The sequence below is a fragment of the Myxocyprinus asiaticus genome, chromosome 14, assembly GCF_019703515.2.
Source record: "Myxocyprinus asiaticus isolate MX2 ecotype Aquarium Trade chromosome 14, UBuf_Myxa_2, whole genome shotgun sequence".
Taxonomy (NCBI): domain Eukaryota; kingdom Metazoa; phylum Chordata; class Actinopteri; order Cypriniformes; family Catostomidae; genus Myxocyprinus; species Myxocyprinus asiaticus.
In genome coordinates this window covers 44,466,489-44,492,552 of record NC_059357.1, presented here as the reverse complement: position 1 = coordinate 44,492,552, position 26,064 = coordinate 44,466,489, and the positions used below count along the sequence as shown (strand labels likewise).

General features: G+C 39.5%; 1 protein-coding gene across 1 annotated transcript in view; it reads left to right on the top strand.

Annotated features, from left to right (window-relative positions):
- Positions 1–26,064, top strand: part of LOC127452310 (von Willebrand factor A domain-containing protein 3A-like) — a 48,767-nt gene that overhangs the window by 7,816 nt on the left and 14,887 nt on the right. Inside the window, exons 4-18 of the mRNA XM_051717696.1 lie at positions 3,459–3,560; positions 3,677–3,783; positions 7,313–7,438; positions 11,264–11,363; positions 11,443–11,505; positions 11,976–12,110; positions 12,233–12,371; positions 12,887–12,990; positions 13,096–13,176; positions 15,283–15,380; positions 19,019–19,138; positions 21,677–21,751; positions 22,926–23,067; positions 23,890–24,079; positions 25,689–25,759. Of these exons, the coding sequence (XP_051573656.1) occupies positions 3,459–3,560; positions 3,677–3,783; positions 7,313–7,438; positions 11,264–11,363; positions 11,443–11,505; positions 11,976–12,110; positions 12,233–12,371; positions 12,887–12,990; positions 13,096–13,176; positions 15,283–15,380; positions 19,019–19,138; positions 21,677–21,751; positions 22,926–23,067; positions 23,890–24,079; positions 25,689–25,759 (1,653 nt within the window). The remainder of the gene's footprint in view (positions 1–3,458; positions 3,561–3,676; positions 3,784–7,312; positions 7,439–11,263; positions 11,364–11,442; positions 11,506–11,975; positions 12,111–12,232; positions 12,372–12,886; positions 12,991–13,095; positions 13,177–15,282; positions 15,381–19,018; positions 19,139–21,676; positions 21,752–22,925; positions 23,068–23,889; positions 24,080–25,688; positions 25,760–26,064) is intronic.

Genomic DNA, 26,064 nt, shown 5'->3' with positions numbered 1-26,064 from the left:
GTCAGTTTTCAGTCATGCCACCTTATGTTTCAAACTGACTGATTCCACACCACGGAAGGGGAACGATTATTTTCAAGCCCAGAGTGGCATAAGCGGCTCAAAGATCCCATTAGCCAGGGAGCTATACGCAACCCGGGGTCCACCCCCACGCGTCGACTGGACTCCTTCCCCACCACGAAGGGGAGGAAGTCGTCCTCATCACTATAGCGATCCGAGTGACTATGGTGTTTCGGATGACTCGGACGACCCGTGGTCATACCAAAACCAACGCTTGCGCATCCGACAACTCGAGTCCCTCGGAGGGGACATAGAACGCTTTGACCCAAGTAATCGAGATTCAAACATCGACAATTATCTTAGAGAAATTGAGCACTGCCTGGTTGACTTGCCTTATGCTTCGTCGCGTGAAAAACTAAAGCTTATGTGGAAGACCACGGTAAGGAGTGTCCATGCGTTCATGGAAACGCTACCGACTTGTACACGAAACCGCTACTCAGCTCTGTGTATAGGCCTACGTGAGGAGTATTCGCTGTATATCGACAAAGCCTCCGCTACCATAGCTGCTTTCACCATCACCCAGAAGAGGCACGAGCCTCCGCGTGAGTATTATAGAAGCCTGAGAACCACGTACTTCCAAGGAAGTAATGCACCAGGTCTGGAGGAGGAACGAGATTTCAGGTCTCTTTTCCTTCACAACCTCCACGAGTGCGTGCGATATGACGTCACGATGCACTGCAGAATGGGCAACCCCACCATGCAGGAAATCAGAAGATACGCGCAACTTGCATGGGAGACACACGTGTGCCCTGCCCGAGGGCACGAAGGTGACGCCAGAGCCCTGGGGATCCAAGCCTCAGAATATGCAGACCTAGCGCTTGAAGGCAACAAAATGCCTCGCGTTAAGGTGAATGCTAGAACCGGACCCCAGAGGCGCCTATCACCCCGCCAGCAGGGTAGGCAACAGAACCAGGGGGGTGGTGACCAGACACACCCCCAGGGTCATGGCAGGCCTAAACAACAAAACGTTCGCCGGCCGAAAAGTAATGCAAGTTTCGAACGAAAACCCAAACAAGAAGGTGAGTGGGTAGGCAAGGTTTCATCAATGTTAACAGTTAACGATTATCTTTGATAATTGTTGATTTAAAGGATTTTAAAAAGCTAACATTGATTCTCATCAATGTTCTGTTGATTTTAATAATTAATAATTACCTTTGATAATGATTAATTATTACTAATAACCAAACTTGCTCCTAAAAGTAGCACACTACATTTACTGGAGCCCCATATGAGGTTTTAATGAGTTAGATTCAACTGATTAATTTAAATATTAATTAATAACTACAGAAATAATTATTAATTATTTCTGATAGTAACTCTGATCTAAACAACCAGTAAAGCCCTAGAACAAGATATCTTAGGAGACAACATAATTAAGATAACTACCTTTTGGAACCACCTTTACGTCGGGAGCATGCCAGTGATGCATAAAGTGCTGCCTTCTGAGGCAGCTCACTAGGTTTTGGAACAGCCCTAATATGGCCACAGCTATTTTGTCTAGTTTTGCTCCACCAATGAAAGTAGTTACAAAAGACGCCAAAGTAGGAACAACCATTGCAAGTGAAGTGAAGCATCCCTGTGCTGTATACCAAATATCAGCACTCTTGGAATGTCACTTGTCCAATCAGATTAGAGGACTGTAACTAACTTGCATAAAGTCAGTTAAAGTTGAAGTCAGAAGTTTACATACACTTAGGTTGAAGTCATTAAAACTCATTTTTTAACCACTCCACAGATTTCATATTAGCAAACTATAGTTTTGGCAAGTCGTTTAGGACATCTACTTTGTGCATGATACAAGTAATGTTTCCAACAATTGTTTACAGACAGATTGTTTAACTTTTAATGGACTATATCACAATCCCAGTGGGTCAGAAGTTTACATACACTAAATTAACTGTGACTTTAAGCAACTTGGAAAATTCCAGAAAATGATGTCAAGCCTTTAGACAATTAGCCAGTTAGCTTCTGATAGGAGGTGTACTGAATTGGGGGTGTACCTGTGGATGTATTTTAAGGCCTACCCTCAAATTCAGTGCCTCTTTGCTTGACATCATAGGAAAATCAAAAGAAATCAGCCAAGACCTCAGAAAAAACATTGTGGACCTCCACAAGTCTGGTTCATCCTTGGGAACAATTTCCAAATGCCTGAAGGTTCCATGTTCATGTGTACAAACAATAGTACATAGGTATAAACAACATGGGACCACGCAGCCATCATACCGCTCAGGAAGGAGACGCATTCTGTCTCCTAGAGATGAACGTAGTTTGGTGCGAAAAGTGCAAATCAATCCCAGAACAACAGCAAAGGACATTGTGAAGATGCTGGAGGAAACAGGTAGGCAAGTATCTATATCCACAGTAAAACGAGTCCTATATCAATATAACCTGAAAGGCTGCTCAGCAAGGAAGAAACCACTGCTCCAAAACCACCATAAAAAAGCCAGACTACTGTGTGTAAGTGCACATGGGGACAAAGATCTTACTTTTTGGAGAAATTTCCTCTGGTCTGATGAAACAAATATGGAACTTTTTGACCATAATGACCATCGATATGTTTGGAGGAAAAAGGGTGAGGCTTGCAAGCCAAAGAACACCATCCCAACCGTGAAGCATGGGGGTGGCAGCATCATGTTGTGGAGGTGCTTTGCTGCAGGAGGGACTGGTGCACTTCACAAAATAGATGGCATTAAGGTGAAGGAAAATTATGTGGATATATTGAAGCAACATCTCAAGACATCAGCCAGGAAGTTAAAGCTCGGTTGCAAATGGGTCTTCCAAATGGACAATGACCCCAAGCATACATCCAAAGTTGTGGCAAAATGGCTTAAGGACAACAAAGTCAAGGTTTTGGAGTGGCTATCACAAAGCCCTGACCTCAGTACGATAGAAAATTTGTGGGCAGAACTGAAAAAAGCATGTGCGAGCAAGGAGGCCTACAAACCTGACTCAGTTATACCAGTTCTGTCTGGAGGAATGGGCCAAAATTTCAGCAACTTATTGCGAGAAGCTTGTGGAAGACTACCCAAAATGTTTGACCCAAGTTAAGCAATTTAAAGGCAATGCTACCAAATACTAACAAAGTGTATGTAAACTTCTGACCTACTGGGAATGTGATGAAAGAAATAATTCTCTCTACTATTATTCTGATATTTCACATTTTTAAAATAAAGTAGTGATCTTAACAGACTTAAGACAGGAAGTGTTTTCTACGATTATGTGTCAGGAACTGTGAAAAACTGAGTTTAAATGTATTTGGCTAAGGTGTATGTAAACTTCTCACTTCAACTGTCTTCAACTTGACTCTAAAGTGAGCAACAGTATAATTTCGGTGGAAAATGGGTATGGTTTAACCAGTCATAAACTTTGGTATCTTCTGCTGGTTTGATTTCTTCTGTTAGGTGTTTGGAGTGTTAAACGGATCCCGAGTTGGAGTTCTTGTTGACACGTCTGATTTGAACTGCTCTGAAGAGAGGCTACCAGATCTACAGCAAGATCTCTTAGTAGGATCCCTCACGATGACTAATTGCATCAATTTCCTTGCTTTGTTTGCTCATTTATTAAAAAACTCTGCTCATGTTGTGATTTTCCTTTCTTTGCTCCTGTTATACCATCAAAGACTCTCATTGAAGAGCAACTAAGCTTAAAGAATCAACTGCATCTACTATCCTACGGCACAGAAGTTAGCAGTCTTTGGGAAGAGCCGGCATATACCTGCCCACTAAGGTGAATGGGTTTCTTTTGGGTATTCCTATAGCTGAGAGTGTATCCCACTCCATTGCTCCCTGATGTTTAAACCAACAAGCTATTTTTAGATTGGTAATTTAAAGGTGAGCAATTATATTATTTTCATGATTCACAAGGTCAGTGATGGACTGTGATCATGCAAGCCCCTTGTGTTGTAAAAATGCCTCTGCCGGGCCATTATCTTCAATAGGATGCTCAGTGTCTATTTTAATAGCCTGGTTGTTTTATTTTAGCTTTGTCATTTGGGGATGAGTGGACATGTGAGAACAGTTTGTGCCTGTATTAGATGCCAAGAAACCATTAGGGAGAGACGAGGAGAGGAGAGAATGAGAGGAAAGAGTGAAAAAACAAGCTCAGTTAAAAAATCCATGCTAGTGGATGAAGTGAAAGATTTGTTAATTATAAATCATTTTATTCCCCCAAAAAATCAATAATGCAAAATAGTGCAGTCTAATTAAAATGTGATTATTTTACCAAATATTTATATGTGCTTTGAATTTTGATGCTTATTAGAGTATCGTGTTATTATTTTAGCAACATGCTAAGATTTACTGTGTAACTTCAGGTTGTTCTGCAAATTTCTCTACTGAGGTTGAAGTACAGGTAGGTTTAGGTGAAGGCAAAATTTAAGAGGGATTTTTTTCCTTTAAATTGACATGGGCCACATGCTTTTACATGGACTGGTAAATATAGGATCTATCAAAGGGGTTTATTTATTTCTGGATTTGAACCCTGGTCTTTGGTGTTGTAGCCATCCTCCTCCTCCACTATGCTGTTGGTGGCTTGGAGTTTTTTTAATTTCAAAATCGTGCATATTTATGCATTAATTGTTTCTAACATTGAACAACATAATTTCTAACCTTAGGTTAGTACCAATAATATACAGGTGCATCTCAATAAATTAGAATGTCGTGGAAAAGTTCATTTATTTCAGTAATTCAACTCAAATTGTGAAACTCGTGTATTAAATAAATTCAATGCACACAGACTGAAGTAGTTTAAGTCTTTGGTTCTTTTAATTGTGATGATTTTGGCTCACATTTAACAAAAACCCACCAATTCACTATCTCAAAAAATTAGAATATGGTGACATGCCAATCAGCTAATCAACTCAAAACACCTGCAAAGGTTTCCTGAGCCTTCAAAATGGTCTCTCAGTTTGGTTCACTAGGCTACACAATCATGGGGAAGACTGCTGATTTGACAGTTGTCCAGAAGACAATCATTGACACCCTTCACAAGGAGGGTAAGCCACAAACATTCATTGCCAAAGAAGCTGGCTGTTCACAGAGTGCTGTATCCAAGCATGTTAACAGAAAGTTGAGTGGAAGGAAAAAGTGTGGAAGAAAAAGATGCACAACCAACCGAGAGAACCGCAGCCTTATGAGGATTGTCAAGCAAAATCAATTCAAGAATTTGGGTGAACTTCACAAGGAATGGACTGAGGATGGGGTCAAGGCATCAAGAGCCACCACACACAGACGTGTCAAGGAATTTGGCTACAGTTGTCGTATTCCTCTTGTTATGCCACTCCTGAACCACAGACAACGTCAGAGGCGTCTTACCTGGGCTAAGGAGAAGAAGAACTGGACTGTTGCCCAGTGGTCCAAAGTCCTCTTTTCAGATGAGAGCAAGTTTTGTATTTCATTTGGAAACCAAGGTCCTAGAGTCTGGAGGAAGGGTGGAGAAGCTCATAGCCCAAGTTGCTAGAAGTCCAGTGTTAAGTTTCCACAGTCTGTGATGATTTGGGGTGCAATGTCATCTGCTGGTGTTGGTCCATTGTGTTTTTTGAAAACCAAAGTCACTTCACCTGTTTACCAAGAAATTTTGGAGCACTTCATGCTTCCTTCTGCTGACCAGCTTTTTAAAGATGCTGATTTCATTTTCCAGCAGGATTTGGCACCTGCCCACACTGCCAAAAGCACCAAAAGTTGGTTAAATGACTATGGTGTTGGTGTGCTTGACTGGCCAGCAAACTCACCAGACCTGAACCCCATAGAGAATCTATGGGGTATTGCCAAGAGGTAAATGAGAAACAAGAGACCAAAAAATGCAGATGAACTGAAGGCCACTGTCAAAGAAACCTGGGCTTCCATACCACCTCAGCAGTGCCACAAACTGATCACCTCCATGCCACGCCGAATTGAGGCAGTAATTAAAGCAAAAGGAGCCCCTACCAAGTACTGAGTACATATACAGTAAATGAACATACTTTCCAGAAGGCCAACAATTCACTAAAAATGTTTTTTGTATTGGTCTTATGATGTATTCTAATTTTTTGAGATAGTGAATTGGTGGGTTTTTGTTAAATGTGAGCCAAAATCATCACAATTAAAAGAACCAAAGACTTCAACTACTTCAGTCTGTGTTCATTGAATTTATTTAATACACGAGTTTCACAATTTGAGTTGAATTACTGAAATAAATGAACTTTTCCACGACATTCTAATTTATTGAGATGGACCTGTATATGCAGAAGAAAATGCACAATTTGTCTTGTTTACATTCTGAATTCATGACGCTAATGCGCTCATGCTATACGTGGCCAAAATATGCGACAATTACTCTCTGTTATTGTAATTTATGATGACAATGATACAACTGCAAAAATTGGTGTTCAGAATACAGACAAATGAATGATAAGTGGGGCATACCTGATTTTGGGCAGATGTGTAAATGTCTTTCACTGCAGAAGGCACATGAGTGAAGTAGCATATAAAAGTGAATGGGCACTTGAGAGTATTTGAGTAGATTTGATTCCTTTTGTAGACTAATAATAAAAATAAGGCATGACATGTTTTTGGAAAACGTCTCTACACGAACGATCGTACAGATGAAGGTAAATTTGCAGCAGCTCGCTAAAAACTGCATGCCGGCGTGACCATATTGACTGACTGAACAACATAAAGAATTAGTTGTTGGCCTCAAGGTAGATGGAGCTTCAGGTCACACCTACCGATGATGTGGCCAATGGCAGTAAGAAGGTGTTTAGCAGCCAGTAAGAATTTGTCCTAAAATTTCGCCTAGGCGGGCAGTAACGAACCACCGAAATGAACACAAAAACACCTTATTTTTGGCCAGATTATGTTCTAAATGACGTCACACCCTTTCGTTCTTTTATTTCATATGAAGTACTGTGTATCTGGGCCTTTAAGGTGCAGGTAGGTGATATGTAGACACAGTGTTGGGAAGTAACAGATTACATCAAGTTGCTGTTGATTTTATGTTTGCATTACAACATGCAATAAGTAATCCAAAAGTAATTGGATTAGATTACCTAAAAGTGTAGTCTATAAAATTAAATTACTGATTACAATTTAAGTCTTGTAATTTCAGTACCAGATTACATTTCAGAAGTAATCTACCCACCACTGTGTAGACAGTAGACAAGAAGACAACTCATTTGAGCAGAGCTAACATGTTTGAGACAAGGTGGTGAAATCTTTGTTTGTGTTACAAGTATATACATAAATATGCATCATTTCTAAATGTATGTATTCTGTCTCAGGCTCACGGAGAGTCGGGCGTGGGTTATGCAGCTGCAGGCGAGTGGAGGCTGTGACCTCCTACAGGCGGTGCAGAGGGTGATGACCCACACACAGCTGGACACACTACTCATCATCCTGGGCTCCTGGTGAGAGATAAATCACTGTTCCTTAACTTAACTTGAGCCAGCAGCCAACTCATTTCCATGATATATCTGTCAGGCATTTCTGCAATCATCCATCAGTTTACCTTAAATAGCTTGAATACAATAATTGGTAATGTCTGAAGAGAGGGTTTAAAAATGGCAGCTGAGAACTATTTCCTCCCCAGCATAATAGATTGAAAAAGTACGGCTCCGGAATAAAACAATTCCTTAGTCTGTCAGTGATAACGTGAAAAACCACAACTCTGAGATTGTTAGGTAATGCTATTCCCTTTTGCAGACAACATGATCACATAGGAAATCGTTATGTTGCTTCCGAAAGTTCAGAAAAAACAAGAATTACTGACAAAAGCTATCCCCAATCAGACATTTTTACATAATTTCAACTGTGCTCAAATTTTCCCTCTAGCACTACACGGGCTCTGGTCCCGTACGAACCAGGAAGTAATCGCGTTCACATAAAAAATGGTGAGCGCACTTTGGAGGTTGCATTTTCACTTACAGCGAGGTCTTACATTTTTACTCCACTGACGGATAAGTTTAGGGTTGGGGTGAGGTCGGGTTAATAAAAAATGCATTCCTGTTGACTGATCATTTACAACTAAAAACACAAGTCACTTTTGGTACCGCCATGTGGACATTTCACTCAGAACCAGCTCATTCATGCCCATACATTCAGTAACACTTCTAGGGCAGTGATTTGAATTTTGGTAAGCACAGACTGATTTCAGCTGAAGAACTTTTGACCTACTGACTGTCAACTACTGTTCAAAGTGAGATCAGTCTGCTGTAGAAGACATAAATCAGTGTGATTTCTAATGTATTTTTTTAATTGTGTTTACTAGCTGAATTCTCAAAAGTTAGTTCTCAGCTGGTTTAGCTGTTTGGAAGCCTTGGGGTCAATGCCTTTTTCACGCATCGATAATAGGAAGATTTTACCGATGATTATCGATATAGGGCTACCATTGCACAATAGTTTTTGTCTTTTCAAATATGTTTCTCAACACAACTTTGGTAAAGTGTGAGCAGCAGGGTAAATTAAAGGGGGTTTGCGCACCGGATGCATCTGGCGGGCAACATGGCGCGTCCTAAAATTCGTAACAATTATTTCCTTTAAAGATACGTACACTCCGCCAACACTCAGCATCAAAATTCTGCAGTGCCACGGAGGGTAACTTGCATAGTTTTCCATTAAATTTGACCTAAATCATTATCAAAGAACAAAGATTATTTACTCTAGCCATCAGTGGATGATCTATTATTTATAAACTCAGCAAAAAAAGAAACGTCCTCTCACTTTCAACTACTTTTATTTTCAGCAAACTTGACATGTGTAAATATTTGTATGAACATAAAAAGATTCAACAACTAAGACATAAATTGAACAAGTTTCACATACATGTGACTAACAGAAATGGAATAATGTGTCCCTGAACAAAGGGGGGGGTCAAAATAAAAAGTAACAGTCAGTATTTGGTGTGGCCACCAGCTGCATTAAGTACAGTGCATCTCCTCCTCATGGACTGCACCAGATTTGGCAGTTCTTGCTTTGAGATATTACCCCACTTTTCCACCAAGGCACTTGCAAGTTCCCAGACATTTCTGGGGGGAAAGGCCCTAGCCCTCACCCTCCGATCCAACAGGTCCCAGACGTGCTTAATGGGATTGAGATCCGGGCTCTTCACTGGCCATGGCAGAACACTGACATTCCTGTCTTGCAGGAAATCACGCACAGAACGAGCAGTATGGCAGGAAGGGTACCACATGAGGGAGGAGGATGTCTTCCCTGTAACGCACAGTGTTGAGATTGCCTGCAATGACAGCAAGCTCAGTCCGATGATGCTATGACACACCGCTCCAGACCATGACGGACCCTCCACCTCCAAATCGATACCGCTCCGGAGTACGGGCCTTTGTGTAACGCTCATTCCTTCGACGATAAATGCGAGTCCGACCATCACCCCTGGTGAGACAAAACTGCAACTTGTCAGTGAAGAGCACTTTTTGCCAGTCCTGTCTGGTCCAGCGAAGGTGGGTTTGTGCCCATAGGCAACATTGTTGCCGGTTGTCTGGTAAGGACCTGCCTTACAACAGGCCTACAAGCCCTCAGTCCAGCCTCTCTCAGCCTCTTGCTGACAGTCTGAGCACTGATGGAGGGATTGTGCATTCCTGGTGTAACTCGAGCAGTTGTTGTTGCCATCCTGTACCTGTCCCACAGGTGTGATATTCAGATGTACCGATCCTGTGCAGGTGTTGTTACACGTGGTCTGCCACTGCGAGGACGATCCACTGTCCTTCCTGTCTCCCTGTAGCGCTGTCTTAGGTGTCTCACAGTACGGACATTACAATTTATTGCCCTGTCCACATCTGCAATGCTCATGCCTCCATGCAGCATGCCTAAGGCACGTTCATACAGATGAGCAGGGACCCTGGGCATCTTTCTTTTGGTGTTTTTCAGAGTCAGTAGAAAGGTCTCTTTAGTGTCCTAAATTTTTATAACTGTGACCTTAATTGCCTACCATCTGTAAGCTGTTAGTGTCTTAACGACTGTTCCCAAATGCATGTTCATTAATTTTTTTATGGTTCATTGAACAAGCATGGAAAACATTGTTTAAACCCTTTACAATGAAGATCTGTGAAGTTATTTGGATTTTTACAAAATTATCTTTAAAATACAGTGTCCTGAAAAGGGACATTTCTTTTTTTTGCTGAGTTTATGTATCTTTCATAGAGCCTACACAATGTATGTATTTTCAGTTACAAGTATGTCGTTTTGTGGTTTGACAGCTTGAATGAAGACTATTCATGAGTACATACAGAGAAATTGCACAATAAATGTCGCCATTTGTATTCGTTCAGTTTGCGCAGTTACACCAGTTTCATACACTAACCTGCAAACTCATCAACAAGTTTGTTAATTCTTGAAGTACAAAAACCTTTGTAACTTGGGACTGCCATCTTCTGTGCCTCATCAGCTCGTCCTCTGTGTGTGATCCCGGTGCTTTTCCTACAGGCGACCCAGCTTCAGTAAATGTTATATCACCCTCTTGTGGTCTCCCAACGCTATTTCTCCACACTGTTAAACAGAGGGCCAATTGAGTGAATTGAAAAGCATGCAAATTAGGCTTCTAACTTAAAAGTTGGCTAATTTTTATATATCGATGCCTCAATCAAATATTGATCAAATAACGTGCCGATCAATAATCGATATATCGATATTTTATGACATCCCTACTGGTCGGCAAACTGGTCTCCCAGCCTGACCAGCTAAAAAGTGCCCAAAACCCCTCTTAAACCAGCCAACTGACCAGCCTGTCCAGGCTGTGATACCAGCTAAGACCAACTAACTGATTTAATTTTTAGTTGTTTTTGTTGTTGTTCAGTAGGGAAACTACTTATATATTTAAATGTATCTGAATGTTTCACATTATACTTTAAATAAATGGTATTTTATACTGAAAATCAGTGACTAACAGTAATTACATTTATATTTTACTGCTGTATCTGATTCAATTCGTTTATTCACAGTGGTTAATGGTAGTAGTTAATTCCCTTATAAAAGAATTTAATTAAACAGTCTCTTCTTTGTCTTTTTCCCCCAAATATTTTATGCAATGTTGTAATTCTTCTGAAAGCTGGTTGGTTTGGTTCGTGGCTTACAACTTATTTTTTTTCAAATTCCTATGAAGAAAACTACCACACTACCACAAAATTGAGCGGTCACTGTTGCAACTCTATTGCAATTACTGATGCCAAATTATGTTTGAATCCTTTTTTAATGATCATTTGTTAAATGAATTTTATTTTCAGCCCTGATCAGACAGTAGACGTTATATGTGATTATTTAGCTCAGAGGAGAATGCCATCTGTTCATGCGGTCGCCTACAACTGCAGCAGTCCAGTCGCCATTGTGAGTATAGACTCTTCTTCATTTAATATGCAGAGGGACATTTCTCGTCACTGTCACTGATTGACATTTCCTGCCATAGGAGACTGTGAAGCGAATGGCAGCAGTTACCAGTGGAAAACATCACTTGTATTTTGCTGCACTGGTAATCTGTGAAAAATCATACTTCTGGTCAATTAAATTCAAAATAAATGTTACTATTCACAATTTTCACAAATATCTCTGAAATGGACATCAAATTGATATTACAATACTGTGGCCCCAAAAAATATTTGTACGTACTTAAAATAGTACTTACTGTTGAAAATGAAACAAAAACAATTTGAACACATTGTGGTTGTCAGATGTTAGTGGAATGGATGTCCATGGTTAATGTGATTAATTACATTCAGTTCGACTTCATACATCCACTTAAAATCACCTTGACACCAGTTGGTTAATAGTCATTGCAAAAGTGGCTCAGAAAAGAACTAACATGATGCCATTTGGCTTGATTTTTTAATCTAATCCAATTTTTAAGTGGGACTTATTTATGTGTTCAAACACTTTTGGGGGCCACTGTATCTCATAAATGGTGTAAGAATATCAGTGTAAGTGTGTTTGTGTGTGTAACAGGGTGTAGTAGATAATAGTACAGATGTGGAGCTGCTCTGGGCGGAGATTAAAGCAGCGCGGGATGTTCTTGCCCAAATTCAGAGCATGCGTCAGGGTCAACTCGGAGACAGAGCTGTCACTGTCACTGAGTCAGAGGTGATACTACATTCCTGAGTCTCACTAAAATCCTTATTTTATCAATGCCATAGCATTGTTAGAGCTGGAAACTCTGGTTGAATGTTCCTGGACTGAACCTCCCTTCACTTTTACCTTGACAGATCTCTGCAGGTTTGGACAGTGTCTCTCTTTCTGACCCCGTTGCTGTAACATGTGCTCTCAGTGCACCACTATACATCCAGTCCACAGGCCCAGCAGCCACCAGCTCCAGTGAATGGCTGAAGAGCCACGGCCTGAAGGGTAACATGCCAATCTGACCTGCATTGACTTATTCAAACTCTGAAGAGAGAATGTCTGTGGGGTCAATCTTGATTTAAATATCATCATGAATCAGTACTTGTAACCCATTTTACTTTTTAGTAATGTGATGTATTTAAGCATGAAACTAAATGTTTCATTAACATACTGTGTTAACTATTTTAGAAAGGCTGCATGACCTACAACATTAGCCTAAAACAATGGCTTGAAATGACTTGCACCAATAAATTGGATATAATAAGATTGTTTATTAAAAAATTAAATTGGGTCAATTGCAATTTCATTTTGATTTCAAATTCTAAATACATTTTGACATTTTATATATTTTTGAGGAAGTTCACATTGTAAACCACACTGTTAGTCCCATAAACACAATTAGAGTGTCTTACAAACAAGGCATTGTTGGACCATGTGTCAGTTTAAGTGCCAGTTAAGTGTATATCTTAAGTTCCCTTGATGAGAGTGGTCACACTTGGCTAACAGTTGTATTAATGCAGCTCAGAAGCTGGACTTGTATCAGTTGCTGGCTCGTAATGCCTATTCTCCACAAGAGATGTTTGTGCCAATCCTGGGAAAGACTGTTTCCTCTACAGTCCATGAGGTGATGTACTTGTCCTGCTTCACTGATGAATCCTGGTTTGAGTCCCATCCATTCACTTCACTGCAGTCTTACTGAGCTAACTCAATAAGCTGTGTTTGTCCACAGCGGGTCATGGTGCAGTTTGAGTGGCACGATGGAACGGTGAAGAATTTGCATGTGGATCTTCCATCATTGGAAAAGTACCAGGTGCAGTTTTAATACCAAGAATCACTTTTTATACTCTAATGCTAGAGACAGGCACACCCCTGCTGAAAAAAAAAAATGTAATTCCATCTTAAGGTGGTCTTAAAGGGATAGTTCACCCAAAAAGGAAAATCCTCTCATCATTTACTCACCCTCATGCCATCCCAGAGGTGTATGACTTTCTTCTGCTGAACAAAAATGAAGATTTTTAGAAGAATATCTCAGCTCTGTAGGTCCATAGAATGCAAGTGAATGGTGACCAGAACTTTAAAGGAGACCTATTATGCCCCTTTTTACAAGATGTAATATAAGTCTCAGGTGTCCCCAGAATGTGTCTGTGAAGTTTCAGCTCAAAATACGCCACGGATCATTTATTATATCATATTGTAAATGCCTCTTTTTGGGTGGAATCAAAAACACGCTGTTCTTGTGTGTGTCTCTTTAAATGCAGATGAGCTGCTGCTCCCCGCAGCAGCTCATCTGTGGCTGTGCCTTTACAGCCCATTCTTCCGATACTATAGCATCAACAAATCAGAACCAATATGACTGACACCGTAAATACCGGAGTTCAGCCATATATGTATGAGCAACCGTAAACGACACAAAACATAGGCATTTTGAGTTTGTGATAGTGCTTCTTATGTAGAAAATCACTTCCTGCCCTCCATCTGCATTTCACGCCACAGCATGCAGTGACGTGACATCATGTGCAAACAAGCTGTAACAACATAGCTCTGGTCTCCGTGAATACAGTCAGAGACAGTGGTAACTTTAGCTGCATTAGCCGTGGAATCAGCTAACAAGCACATTCGGAAAGGCGATTTGCAAACATTCACAAGATATAAAGTGCGATACTTACATCTTCAGGATATATAAAGCTGGAACACAAACAGTTGGTACTGATCCATGCACAAACATACACAAATTTTGGTATGTTTTGGGGCACATTTTCTTCAAAAACAAAACTTGTCCACTGCGTGTTCAGTGGCTCTGATGCCGGGAGTACATGAAGACTCTTATGTTCACTTTTACAGCCAACAACAGAACACTTATGATGCTTATGAAGCTGAGACATTATTCTTTTCTCTGTAGCTGCTCCAGCGCGGAAAAAAATGGCGGACTGTGTGTCAATCACTCAGGGGAGGATCTATGATAATAGGGTGGAGTCCGTCACTGGTCGTTGGCGTGGCCTGCTCTAAAGTGACGTCACTTTAGAGCGGATACGAAAACCAGTCATTTTGAGACACTGTTTTTGATTAATAGAAATATAAGAAAGAGGAGTGGGTGGACTTTTAACATTGTAGGGTGGTTGTGTACACACACTGCCGACTCACATTTATGTTCAAACACCATGTAAAAGTGAATTTTGCATAATAGGTCCCCTTAAAGCTCCAGAAATCACATGAAGTCAACATAAAAGTAATCCATACAACTCCAGTGGTTAAATCCATGTCTTCTGAAGCAAGATGATTGGTGTGGTTGAGAAACAGATCAATATTGAAGTCCTTTTTTACTATAAATTCTCCTCCCTGCCCAGTAGGTGGCGACATGCACGAAGAATGTGAATTGCCAAAAAAAAAAAAAAAAAGAAGAACTCTTAGGATGGGGTTGTTTGAAAGTGTAGATTTATAGTAAAAAAGGACTTAAATATTTATCTGTTTCTCATCCACAACTATTGCATCGCTTCTGAAAACATAAATTTAACCACTGGAGTGTTTTTTTTTTTTTTTTAACTATCAATCTCTACTTTCACTTTCTCATTCTTCGTCTTTTGTTCTTGGCAATTCGCATTCTTCGTGCATATCGCCACCTACTGGGCAGGGAAAATTTATAGTATAAAAGAGACTTAAATATTGATCTGTTTCTCACCCACACCTATCATATCATTTCTGAAGATATTGATTAAACCACTGGAGTTGTATGGATAACTTTTATGCTGCCTTGCTGTTTACAGAGTCTAGGGCTGTCAGAGAGACAAGTGTGATTTCTCAGGATTTCAATGATTTTCCAGCAGGGGCAGCCTTTGCTCTTTGTCTATCTATCACTAGTATCTGGTGCTATTTTTCTGTATTTTTACCTTCTTTCCTGGATTTTATGTATGGTGTGTAGAGGAGGCTCATGGGTGCTGTGCGTCTGTGTGAAAGGAGAGTTCAGTGGCTGAACAGGACAGGCAGTAGGCAGATATGGGGAACCGTGTGTGAGCAGAGGTGAGGATGTGTAGCTCTTCATCTAACACAGTGATTCACATCTGGTTTTGCTTCAGGACCCATATTTTACATTGGACTTCAAGTGGCGACCCAACATAATAAATGAAAATGCCCTTTATATCAAACATTAAAATGTATTAATATTACCATGGAGAGCATAGGCCCAACTATATGCAAAATTATGAATATAGACTGAATTAAACATTTACTACCATCGTTCAGGTCGTCTACGAGTCATTTAGCCCCAGGTTCTCCACAAACGTGCCAAACATGGGAGAGGGGCAGCACTCATCCGGCTGCGCCCCGGCCCCGTCTCGAACAGCTCTACTCGCCTGGTCATCGCAGACCGGCTATCCCGGGCCAATCAGAGTCCTGTGGTGCTGCAGTATTATTACATTTATGGGAGATACTGACTTAGAGGCGTTCAGTCATAATCCCACAGATGGTAGCTTCGCACCAGCGGCCCCTCAGCCAAGCACACGCACCAAATATCTGAACCTGCGGTTCCTCTCGTACTGAGCAGGATTAACATTGCAACAACACATCATCAGCAGGGTAAAACTAACCTGTCTCATGATGGTCGAACAAGTAACAGCAGAAGTGTGATCTTTAGGGTTGATAGTTGAGTGTTTGGTATCTTAATGTCTCTTTAAATTTGAATGCTTTCATGCTCTCGACAGCCAATATTTCACCACATAAAAGACAACCATGTTTCTTTTAGCTGCAGGTGAACTCATATTTAATTTAGCCTGCATCGTATTTTCTTTTACAATGCGTAGTTTTGTTCATGTTTTTTGAGGATGAGGGTATGTCACACAACCTGTCTATGTTGGCATCTGTCTAATTTGACAAGCTTCTACCAAAAGACAGATGAATGTATGCTAAAATACTGTAGAGTTTGATTAGATGTGCAAAATATACAGTATATATATAAATATTTGTATTTTGTTAAAAGTCTTGTAAAAATTGATATGCCAATTTATTTTGCTGTCCTAACAATGCATGATTTCATTAATTACGTTTTATTATTCATCTGGTATTATATACCCAACCTAATCTAAATGAATCGCATCCTTATACCTACATTTTTGCAAAATGATTTTTAAATAGCTCGCTGTACAGGTGCATCTCAATAAATTAGAATGTCGTGGAAAAGTTCATTTATTTCAGTAATTCAACTCAAATTGTGAAACTCGTGTATTAAATAAATTCAATGCACACAGACTGAAGTAGTTTAAGTCTTTGGTTCTTTTAATTGTGATGATTTTGGCTCACATTTAACAAAAACCCACCAATTCACTATCTCAAAAAAATTAGAATATGGTGACATGCCAATCAGCTAATCAACTCAAAACACCTGCAAAGGTTTCCTGAGCCTTCAAAATGGTCTCTCAGTTTGGTTCACTAGGCTACACAATCATGGGGAAGACTGCTGATCTGACAGTTGTCCAGAAGACAATCATTGACACCCTTCACAAGGAGGGTAAGCCACAAACATTCATTGCCAAAGAAGCTGACTGTTCACAGAGTGCTGTATCCAAACATGTTAACAGAAAGTTGAGTGGAAGGAAAAAGTGTGGAAGAAAAAGATGCACAACCAACCGAGATAACCGCAGCCTTATGAGGATTGTCAAGCAAAATCGATTCAAGAATTTGGGTGAACTTCACAAGGAATGGACTGAGGATGGGGTCAAGGCATCAAGAGCCACCACACACAGACGTGTCAAGGAATTTGGCTACAGTTGTCGTATTCCTCTTGTTAAGCCACTCCTGAACCACAGACAACGTCAGAGGCGTCTTACCTGGGCTAAGGAGAAGAACTGGACTGTTGCCCAGTGGTCCAAAGTCCTCTTTTCAGATGAGAGCAGGTTTTGTATTTCATTTGGAAACCAAGGTCCTAGAGTCTGGAGGAGGGGTGGAGAAGCTCATAGCCCAAGTTGCTTGAAGTCCAGTGTTAAGTTTCCACAGTCTGTGATGATTTGGGGTGCAATGTCATCTGCTGGTGTTGGTCCATTGTGTTTTTTGAAAACCAAAGTCACTGCACCCGTTTACCAAGAAATTTTGGAGCACTTCATGCTTCCTTCTGCTGACCAGCTTTTTAAAGATGCTGATTTCATTTTCCAGCAGGATTTGGCACCTGCTCACACTGCCAAAAGCACCAAAAGTTGGTTAAATGACCATGGTGTTGGTGTGCTTGACTGGCCAGCAAACTCACCAGACCTGAACCCCATAGAGAATCTATGGGGTATTGTCAAGAGGAAAATGAGAAACAAGAGACCAAAAAATGCAGATGAGCTGAAGGCCACTGTCAAAGAAACCTGGGCTTCCATACCACCTCAGCAATGCCACAAACTGATCACCTCCATGCCACGCTGAACTGAGGCAGTAATTAAAGCAAAAGGAGCCCCTACCAAGTATTGAGTACATATACAGTAAATGAACATACTTTCCAGAAGGCCAACAATTCACTAAAAAAAAATGTTTTATTGGTCTTATGATGTATTCTAATTTTTTGAGATAGTGAATTGGTGGGTTTCTGTTAAATGTGAGCTAAAATCATCACAATTAAAAGAACCAAAGACTTAAACTACTTCAGTCTGTGTGCATTGAATTTATTTAATACACAAGTTTCACAATTTGAGTTGAATTACTGAAATAAATGAACTTTTCCACGACATTCTAATTTATTGAGATGCACCTGTACGTATCGCGACAGTTTCCTGGTGAAATGATCACTGAAGGGGCTACAACAACAATGACTTTGATTCACTGTCACACAAATCAGTTCATAAACACTTTTCGCCCTGTTCCTCACACAACGCAATCTTATCTTAATGCCATTAAAACACTTTTACTATAGTACATCACGATACAGTTTAATGTTCGCGTTTCATAACCAACTACATTTATAAGCTTGTTTGAGTTTGATCAAATTGTACAGTAGCTCAATTGATAGAGTGTTGCACTTGTGATGTAAAGGACCGGGATACGAGTCCTGAAGAGCATGCGAGTTGACACGTAAGCTGAAAGTGTCATAGAAGCTCCATAAAATTATGTCGTTGCTTCAGCAATTGCGTTTTTCATCTCACATTTGTTTTTTATGACACTGTCCGTTAGGTTTAGGTTTGAGGTTTAGGGTAGGGAGGTTGATTTTGTTAATTTAAAACTCGATAAAGCATTAACCTTCAAAACCTCATCTGTTTGGGAGAACATTTAACTCAGTTTTAGTGCCACACAGTGTACATTTCACCTCCGAAATGGCACGATACATGCAATGAACCATGTAATATAATTTGGCAAAAATGGCACCACCGTCACATAATTTTCATTGGATCAGGCTCTATATACCAGTTGAGATCAGCGGCCTAAGAGAATCCGGTAAAACACAGACTGCTCTTTTCTCAGGGTCATATACAGTGAGAACTCTGATCGAATCACCAGTTTTTTAGATCGTTAAACCAACAGACTTGCCCTCATATGTCAATCGGAAGATAGAGTAAATATGAGTATTAGTGCTTATTGATATTCGCTCTCCAGTCTTCAACCTTTCTAGAAATCCATTAGTGCTGCACTGATATTCAGATCAGGTCAGGAGGATCATGGATTACAGACTCTCTCTCTCTCTCTCTCTCTCTCAGGGTGCAGATTCTTGTGGATATGTCTGGGAAGAATGCCCACTACCAGCTCCACATCCAGCATGCCCTCCGACTACTGCTGCAAGAACAACTGGTTAATAAACACAGCTTCAATGTCATTGTGTAAGTCATACACAAATTTGCACACACACACACACACACACACACACACACACACATTATCAGTCATTTATAGTGACAGGTTTGTCATTTGGTCTCAGTGTCTTTTGTCGGTTTCTCTCTAGAGGATATTTCATGTTTGGATAATTTCTCTCTGTGGTCAAATTCTTTTTTGATAAACTTGATTGAATTCATGTTTTTTCATGATATTAAAAACCTTTTGATCTAAAGGCTTATACTTAAAGGGATAGTTAACCCAAAAAGGAAAATTCTGTCATTATTTACTCACCATCATGTAATTCCAAAACTGTATTACTTTCTTCTGTAAAACACAAAAGGATATAATATAATGAACATTTAATCCAGTGCTGTTGACTGAATTAAGTACAATGTTATTTCATTGGGACTCTTTTTAACCAGTCAAAAACTGGAAATCTGAGGTAATCTTAAATACTAAATCACTATAGCTTTTCTCCATATTGACAGCAGCAAAAACAGTGCTCGAATAGCTTGAAGTGTCGGTATCCAGCTGCACAACTGCCATTCAGATCCATAGTAACAGAATAAGCGGCTCATCTCCTCACCGTCTCCTCCTCTGTGTATGAACCTGCAACAATCAAGAACATTTGCCATTACACGAATGTTAAAGTGAAACATTTTGCGTTTAATATCGAAAGCCTTGTATCATGCATACATTTCAGCTAGTGTTTAATCTTCACATGCACTTTAGACGCTGCTCTTAATGGTCTGAAGTGCAGAATGGTGACAGCCTCAAATAATACAGTGTTACACCAAAAAAATGAGACTCAACATTCATGAAACGCGTTTATGATTTCTATATTCACTTAAAATCCATTATTTGGATAGTGAGATGTGATTAGAATTTGAAGTGCTCAATAGTTGAAGTGCTTTGAACAGTTCTCTCAGATAATCACGGTTAAAGTACTTTTATGCTGCCTTTATGTACAGTACTGTGCAAAAGTTTTAGGCACTTGTGAAAATGTTTAAAGTGAGGATTTCTTAAAAAAAGAATGACATAAATAGTTTTCATTAATCAATTTATGTCATACAAAGTCCAGTAAACAGAAAAAGAGCTAAATCAGTATTTGGTGTGAACAGTTTTGCCTTCAAAACATCACCAATGCTCCTACTTACACCTGGACACAGTTTTTCTTGGTTGTTGGCAGATAGGATGTTCCAAGCATCTTGGAGAATTCGCCACAGTTCTCTTATTTATTTAGACTGTCTCAATTACTTCTGTCTCTTTATGTAGTCTCAGATTAACATGATGTTCAGTGGGGGGCTTTGTGAGGGCCATGCCATCCGTTGCAGGGCTCCCTGTTCTTCTATTCTATTCTATTTGCAAAAGGAATGTTTGGGAGTATAACATGTATATTTCCTTTTGACACACTAAAGTAGCAGATATAAATAACCATTTTAAGACAAATGTTTTTGTGAAACCTCTTATGTGCCTAAGACTTTTGAACAGTACTGTACTTTTTGGAGCTTCAAAGTTTTGGACTCCTTTCACTTTCATTGTATGGACCTACAGAGCAAAGATATTCTTCTAAAAATCTTCATTTGTGTTCAACAGAAGAAAGAAAGTCAAACACATCTGGGATAAGGGTGAGTACATGATGAGAGAATTTTAATTTTTGGGTGAACTATTCCTTTAAATCAAATGATCGCGGTGAATCATCAGTTTTGTTTTTAGTTTACCGTTTTTATTGTAGGTCTACTATTTTAAACTTACCAAATTGTACTTGCATTGTCTTAGGCAGAAAATGTTAATATAAAAATGAGTGCTCTCAGTTGACCATTTTGACCAAGTCTAAGTGAGAGTTTGACTAATTGAAAGAACTACTCCCCACATAGGTTGCATATTCATTGCAGTGGGCATTAAATCCCTTAAACTGTCATCCTCTACAATATTAATCTGCTGGAAGATTGTGGCTATCCGCTTTGTTACAGCAATCGTGAAGCTGGATTCAAGATTCGTGTCAGAGCATCAACGCCAGCGAGTTTTCATCTGCAAACACACACTGAAATTGAAGTTGTTAATGGAGAGTAAAAAGCATCTGTACCAGAGGCCTACTCCTCTTATAGCGATGTCATGAGTGTTCTACTTTAGTCTGGCTTAAATATAACTCTTGATAAATTTTGCTGGGAGCACAGCACACATACCTGCTCTTAATAAAACAGAGAGCAGCTGCACGGCCTCACTTCAGAGTGTTTAAATGACTCATGCTGTAACCTCCACATCCTCAAGAATTTAATTCACTCTGTTATTGAATGAATGTATGTATGCTCTTTGACTTTTACCGTAGCCCCAAAAAGTATTTAGACACTCAAGCGCACTTCTCAAGCAAAATATTTCATAAAGAGACAATTTAAATGAGAAAAATATAGACGATGAAAATATGTAAATTATGAAATTGTGCCGCATAGAAGAAATGATCCTTGTGTCATCTGTGTCAAGTTTACTATTGTGTGTTCTGCAAATGTATTCACTACATGTGATCTGGTTAATGCTTATCACAGTTTTGGAACAGATGTGCAGTCATGGCAACAGAAGATGGTTCCCCCCACTCATAAAAACTTGCAAGCTGTTTGGCAGTAAGAGATTTTACTTCTGCTTTTTAAGGCTTTGTCTTTTTTATTAGTGCTGTTTGTTAATATTGGTCGACCAGTATGGGTTTTTAATGGCTGATGCCGATATTTAGAGAAAAGGGTGGACGGTGGCCAATATAATGCTGAAATGTATAATATAATTTAATCATAGCACCCTTAACGCTTCCTTGGTCTTGTGGGTCATTTTGACCCATATTTAAAATGGTTCTAAATTGGTGCGGATGTTTTGCAAGACCAAGGAAGTGTTCATAGATGTATACAAAATTGCTGGATTTAAAGGTGCACTCATTAATTTTTTCCTCATTAAAATAGTTGAACTCCTAAAGACATGAATTGTAATTTTGCAATATATGTATGAAATCATGAGCACTCACATTAAAATGAAGACTCCAGTCATATCAGTAACCTTATAAAAGCTGTTTTATTCTACATGGAGAGGGTCCACACATGGGGGCGCCATGTTAGAATCACATGACCAGCCGAATACTACTCACTTAATCCAGTAACCGTCCTGTTATTTGACACTTTCACTCATTGATTAAAGTAATCATGGCTGACTGTGATTACAACGTTTCTACAATGGCATCTGAAACTGAAAACTATTGATTTTAAATGATGCTGCATCCAAACCACTAGGTGTCAGTGGAAGTACAAGATGACACAAAGACAAAAGTTACTGAGTGCACTTTTAAATGAACACTTATTTTACACCGTTTCTTTCTCTGTGAACCTCATAAAACCTGTCAGGAAAATTTGTATCTCAAATTTCACCCACACATTTTATTTTGTTAAAAGAAACGAAATTTTTTTTTAGGACCAGTAAGATTTTTTTGCATTGTGACATTATTTAAATGATAATTAAAGACATTTCCACCCCAGTTCTTATTACAGTCATAAAAATCATTACTGTGTTTGTTTTTGTGTGTGATTCAGTTGTATATATATTTATATCACTTGATTAATTATTTGTGGGGTACAAAGTTCAGCTTCGGTTCATCTCAAATTAGAACATGTAGTCTATATATTTCTGAAGAACTGCTTTGTTTGGCTAATTTGGGTCTAAAGTTTAATCGAAGCTCTCTGTAAGAAGTATTGATTTATGTCAAATCTTTGTACTAACCGCCTTGTCTTGATCTTGTCTGCGTGTGTGTGTCTTCAGGTGGATTCTGGGAATGGAGTGTGTCGGGGGTTGTAATACTCTGGCTGCTCTACGGCGTGCTCTAGAGGAGGAACCATGTGAAGATTCATTGCTGACTCATGGAGTATACCTCCTCACCACCGGCTTGCCTGATCAGGAGATGGTTAGTCAGATCCTCAAGGTTGATTTTAAAATCCCTTGCAATAAAGAGGCCCTGGCCCAAATGGCACAGCTGATGTGGATGAGACCATAGGGTGTGCCTTTTGTCATTTTAGGGTTCAGAGAGGTGCCCTTTTGCCTAGCCCGCACTGGTATGAATGTGGCATTATGTCACCAACCAGCATATCAGTATGTTGAATTATGAACTAAAACCCTTTGAATATTATATTGTCTGGAAATATAGTTCACATTTTGATGAAGCGATGAATTGCTAAGAACTTACGTTTAACCTTCACATAAATGACCATGACACTCTCTGCTGCCTTCTGCTGCTCATATCTGAAAAGTGCATTTGCTGAAATCAAATTAGTGTATTAATACTTAAAGGTATTGTAATTTGATATTTTTCAATGTTAAATAATAAAGAGAAGGTGCTTTCAGAACATTGCTCTTGTTTCTTTGAGCATCCTGACAGAGCAACAATGGCTCAACCAATCGTGGGAGTATGACGTTTTTGTCCAACCATTGGAGAGTTCAGGAAACCTGTATGAAAACGTATTTGGGAATAGAAAATACAATTAAGAATATTTTGCAGTAAAATTAAAATGTATAGTTTATATACTTATTATATACTTATAATCAACAACTTTAAATAAGTTGTTTTTAATTCAGTTACGTCATTCACAATATTTCATGGGATTGTTGTTCATTTTATGAAATGAATGGGAAAAATACTTAAAGAACCAAGATGGGGGCATCTTTTTTTATGCAAACGGTCACCACATTACAAATGTAGTCAAAGTGTTTTTCACACTTTTATTCTCAGGTTTCTGTCACTGCCTATGTGTCTGAGCGCTGCAGCATAGTAAACCTGAATCTCCACGTATGCCTGTTCACTGGAGAGGACATTCAGAGCTGCCCTCCGTCCTGTTACGCCACCCTTGCTGACACCGCACGGCCCCTGCGTAATCTAGCACATGCGGGCAATGGACGATTCCTTTGGATGACTGAGATGGGTGAGAAGGGGGTGTTGTGCTCTTTAACTGCCTCAATGATACATGATGATGATGTTTTTGTGAGGACAAACCAGTGTTGGAAGAAATGTTGAGCAGAGGAACTGATATTAAAAAAAGGTATGGATTAAAGAATGGATAGACAAAACCGATAGACAAATGGATGGATGGTTGGATGGATGGATGGGCAAACGGATTGATGAATGAATGGATGGATGGATGGATGGACAGATGGATGGACGGATGAGTGGGCTGATAGACAAAAGAATGGATGGATGGATGGACGGATGGATGGACCGATAGACAAACGGATGGATGGATACGCTCCCGCTGAATTTTCTCTCATGTTAACCCGTTCTCTGTCCACAAAAATTTTCTTCCTGACTGCTCCCATTCCCCCAACCCTTAATTGTTTTCCACATAGAGCAAAAGCCATAGAAATAGACAAGTGTACCCAAAGAACATTGAACTTTTCTGTTATTGCTATTATCAGATGACGTGTGAAAAAGATGCCCATCTGACTTGCCTGAAGTTGGTTTCTTCACAATAACTTGACCATTTTCCAGTCCGAGTTTCACATCCTTTGATGAATGAGTGTTTCACGTGTTGCTCTAACTTTTCCTAAAGACCTTTGACTACATTCATAGCCTACTCTAAATAAGGGTTGGATAATTTGATGCACCTGCTATGTGCACATTTTTACGTCATATTTTCTGTTTATTATTGTAAAAATACATTAGTTTTTTTGCTTTCATTAATTATAAAACAAAAACGATATCCACATTGCATTTTTATTGGCTATTTTCTAACTGCCCACTCCTGCCCACAACTCTTGGAAGTACCACCAACTCCAGCCTTAAACTGAAGTTGAATACTGCACCGCAAGATATCTAATCAGGTCCCACAGGAATGCTGACCTCTAGATGAATGGATGAATGGATAGATAAAGTAATAAATGAAAGGATGGATGGATAATAGACAAACAGATTGATGGATGGATGGATGAATTAATGAATGTATGGATAATAGACAAACGGAATAATGGATGGATAGCTAATAGACAAATGGAGGGGTGGATAGACTGATATACAAATGAATGGATGGATGGATGAATTAATGAATGGATGGATGTATAGATGGATGGATGGATGGATGGACAAACAGATGGATGAATGGACAAATGGATGGATGAATCGATCAATCTTAACCCCATGGATAAATAATCCATGTTTTGAACCATAAATAAAGTACTGTATTCCATTTTTAAAACATTTGTTCAGAGATTAAAACGTATTTGTTCAGGCTGTCATTCAGTTTTGTTTATCATTGTCTGTCCTTAAAATGGCAGAAAACCTTTTTGGTTATAGACAAACAGTTCTGCCATCCAGAGTTGAGCTCTGTGAATTTGATGTTTGTAAAATGTCCAAAGTCCTGCTGTTTACTTTAACGCTAAGTGTTTTGCTGTTTTTGTATATGTCATGTGTACAGCACATGATGTCCAGTGAGACTTGTGATTGGATGCCTGTTGTTTGTCTGTGTTTTCATTTATGTGTGTGTATGTAATAGCATGTGCAGTGGAAAATATGAGCCTCTGCCTCACCTTTCCCTGCAGGCATCGTGGAGAGTGATGACATCACTGTTCTAATTGGAGAAATGGAGACAGCCGCTAATTATTTTCAGAAGGTGAGATTACAGCAGTGTGTAAGTGACCCTTTTCTCACACGACCTTTATTTGACCTGTGTCCATGATGTCTAAATAACTCATGGGACACCAAAGAGAAGTTTGAAGCAAAGTTTGATCAGCCCTTGATGTTTAGAAAGGTTCATCCAGGTCTTTGAGGTCAGGTCAAGTTCTTTAAAAGCAACTGGATGTTTAATCAAAATGATGTTACAACAAAATTGACCCTAATACACATTCCTGTTTGTATTATGCATGATTAATCAGTGCAAGTTATTCCAACAAATATGTGGTTCTTATGTTGGACTTC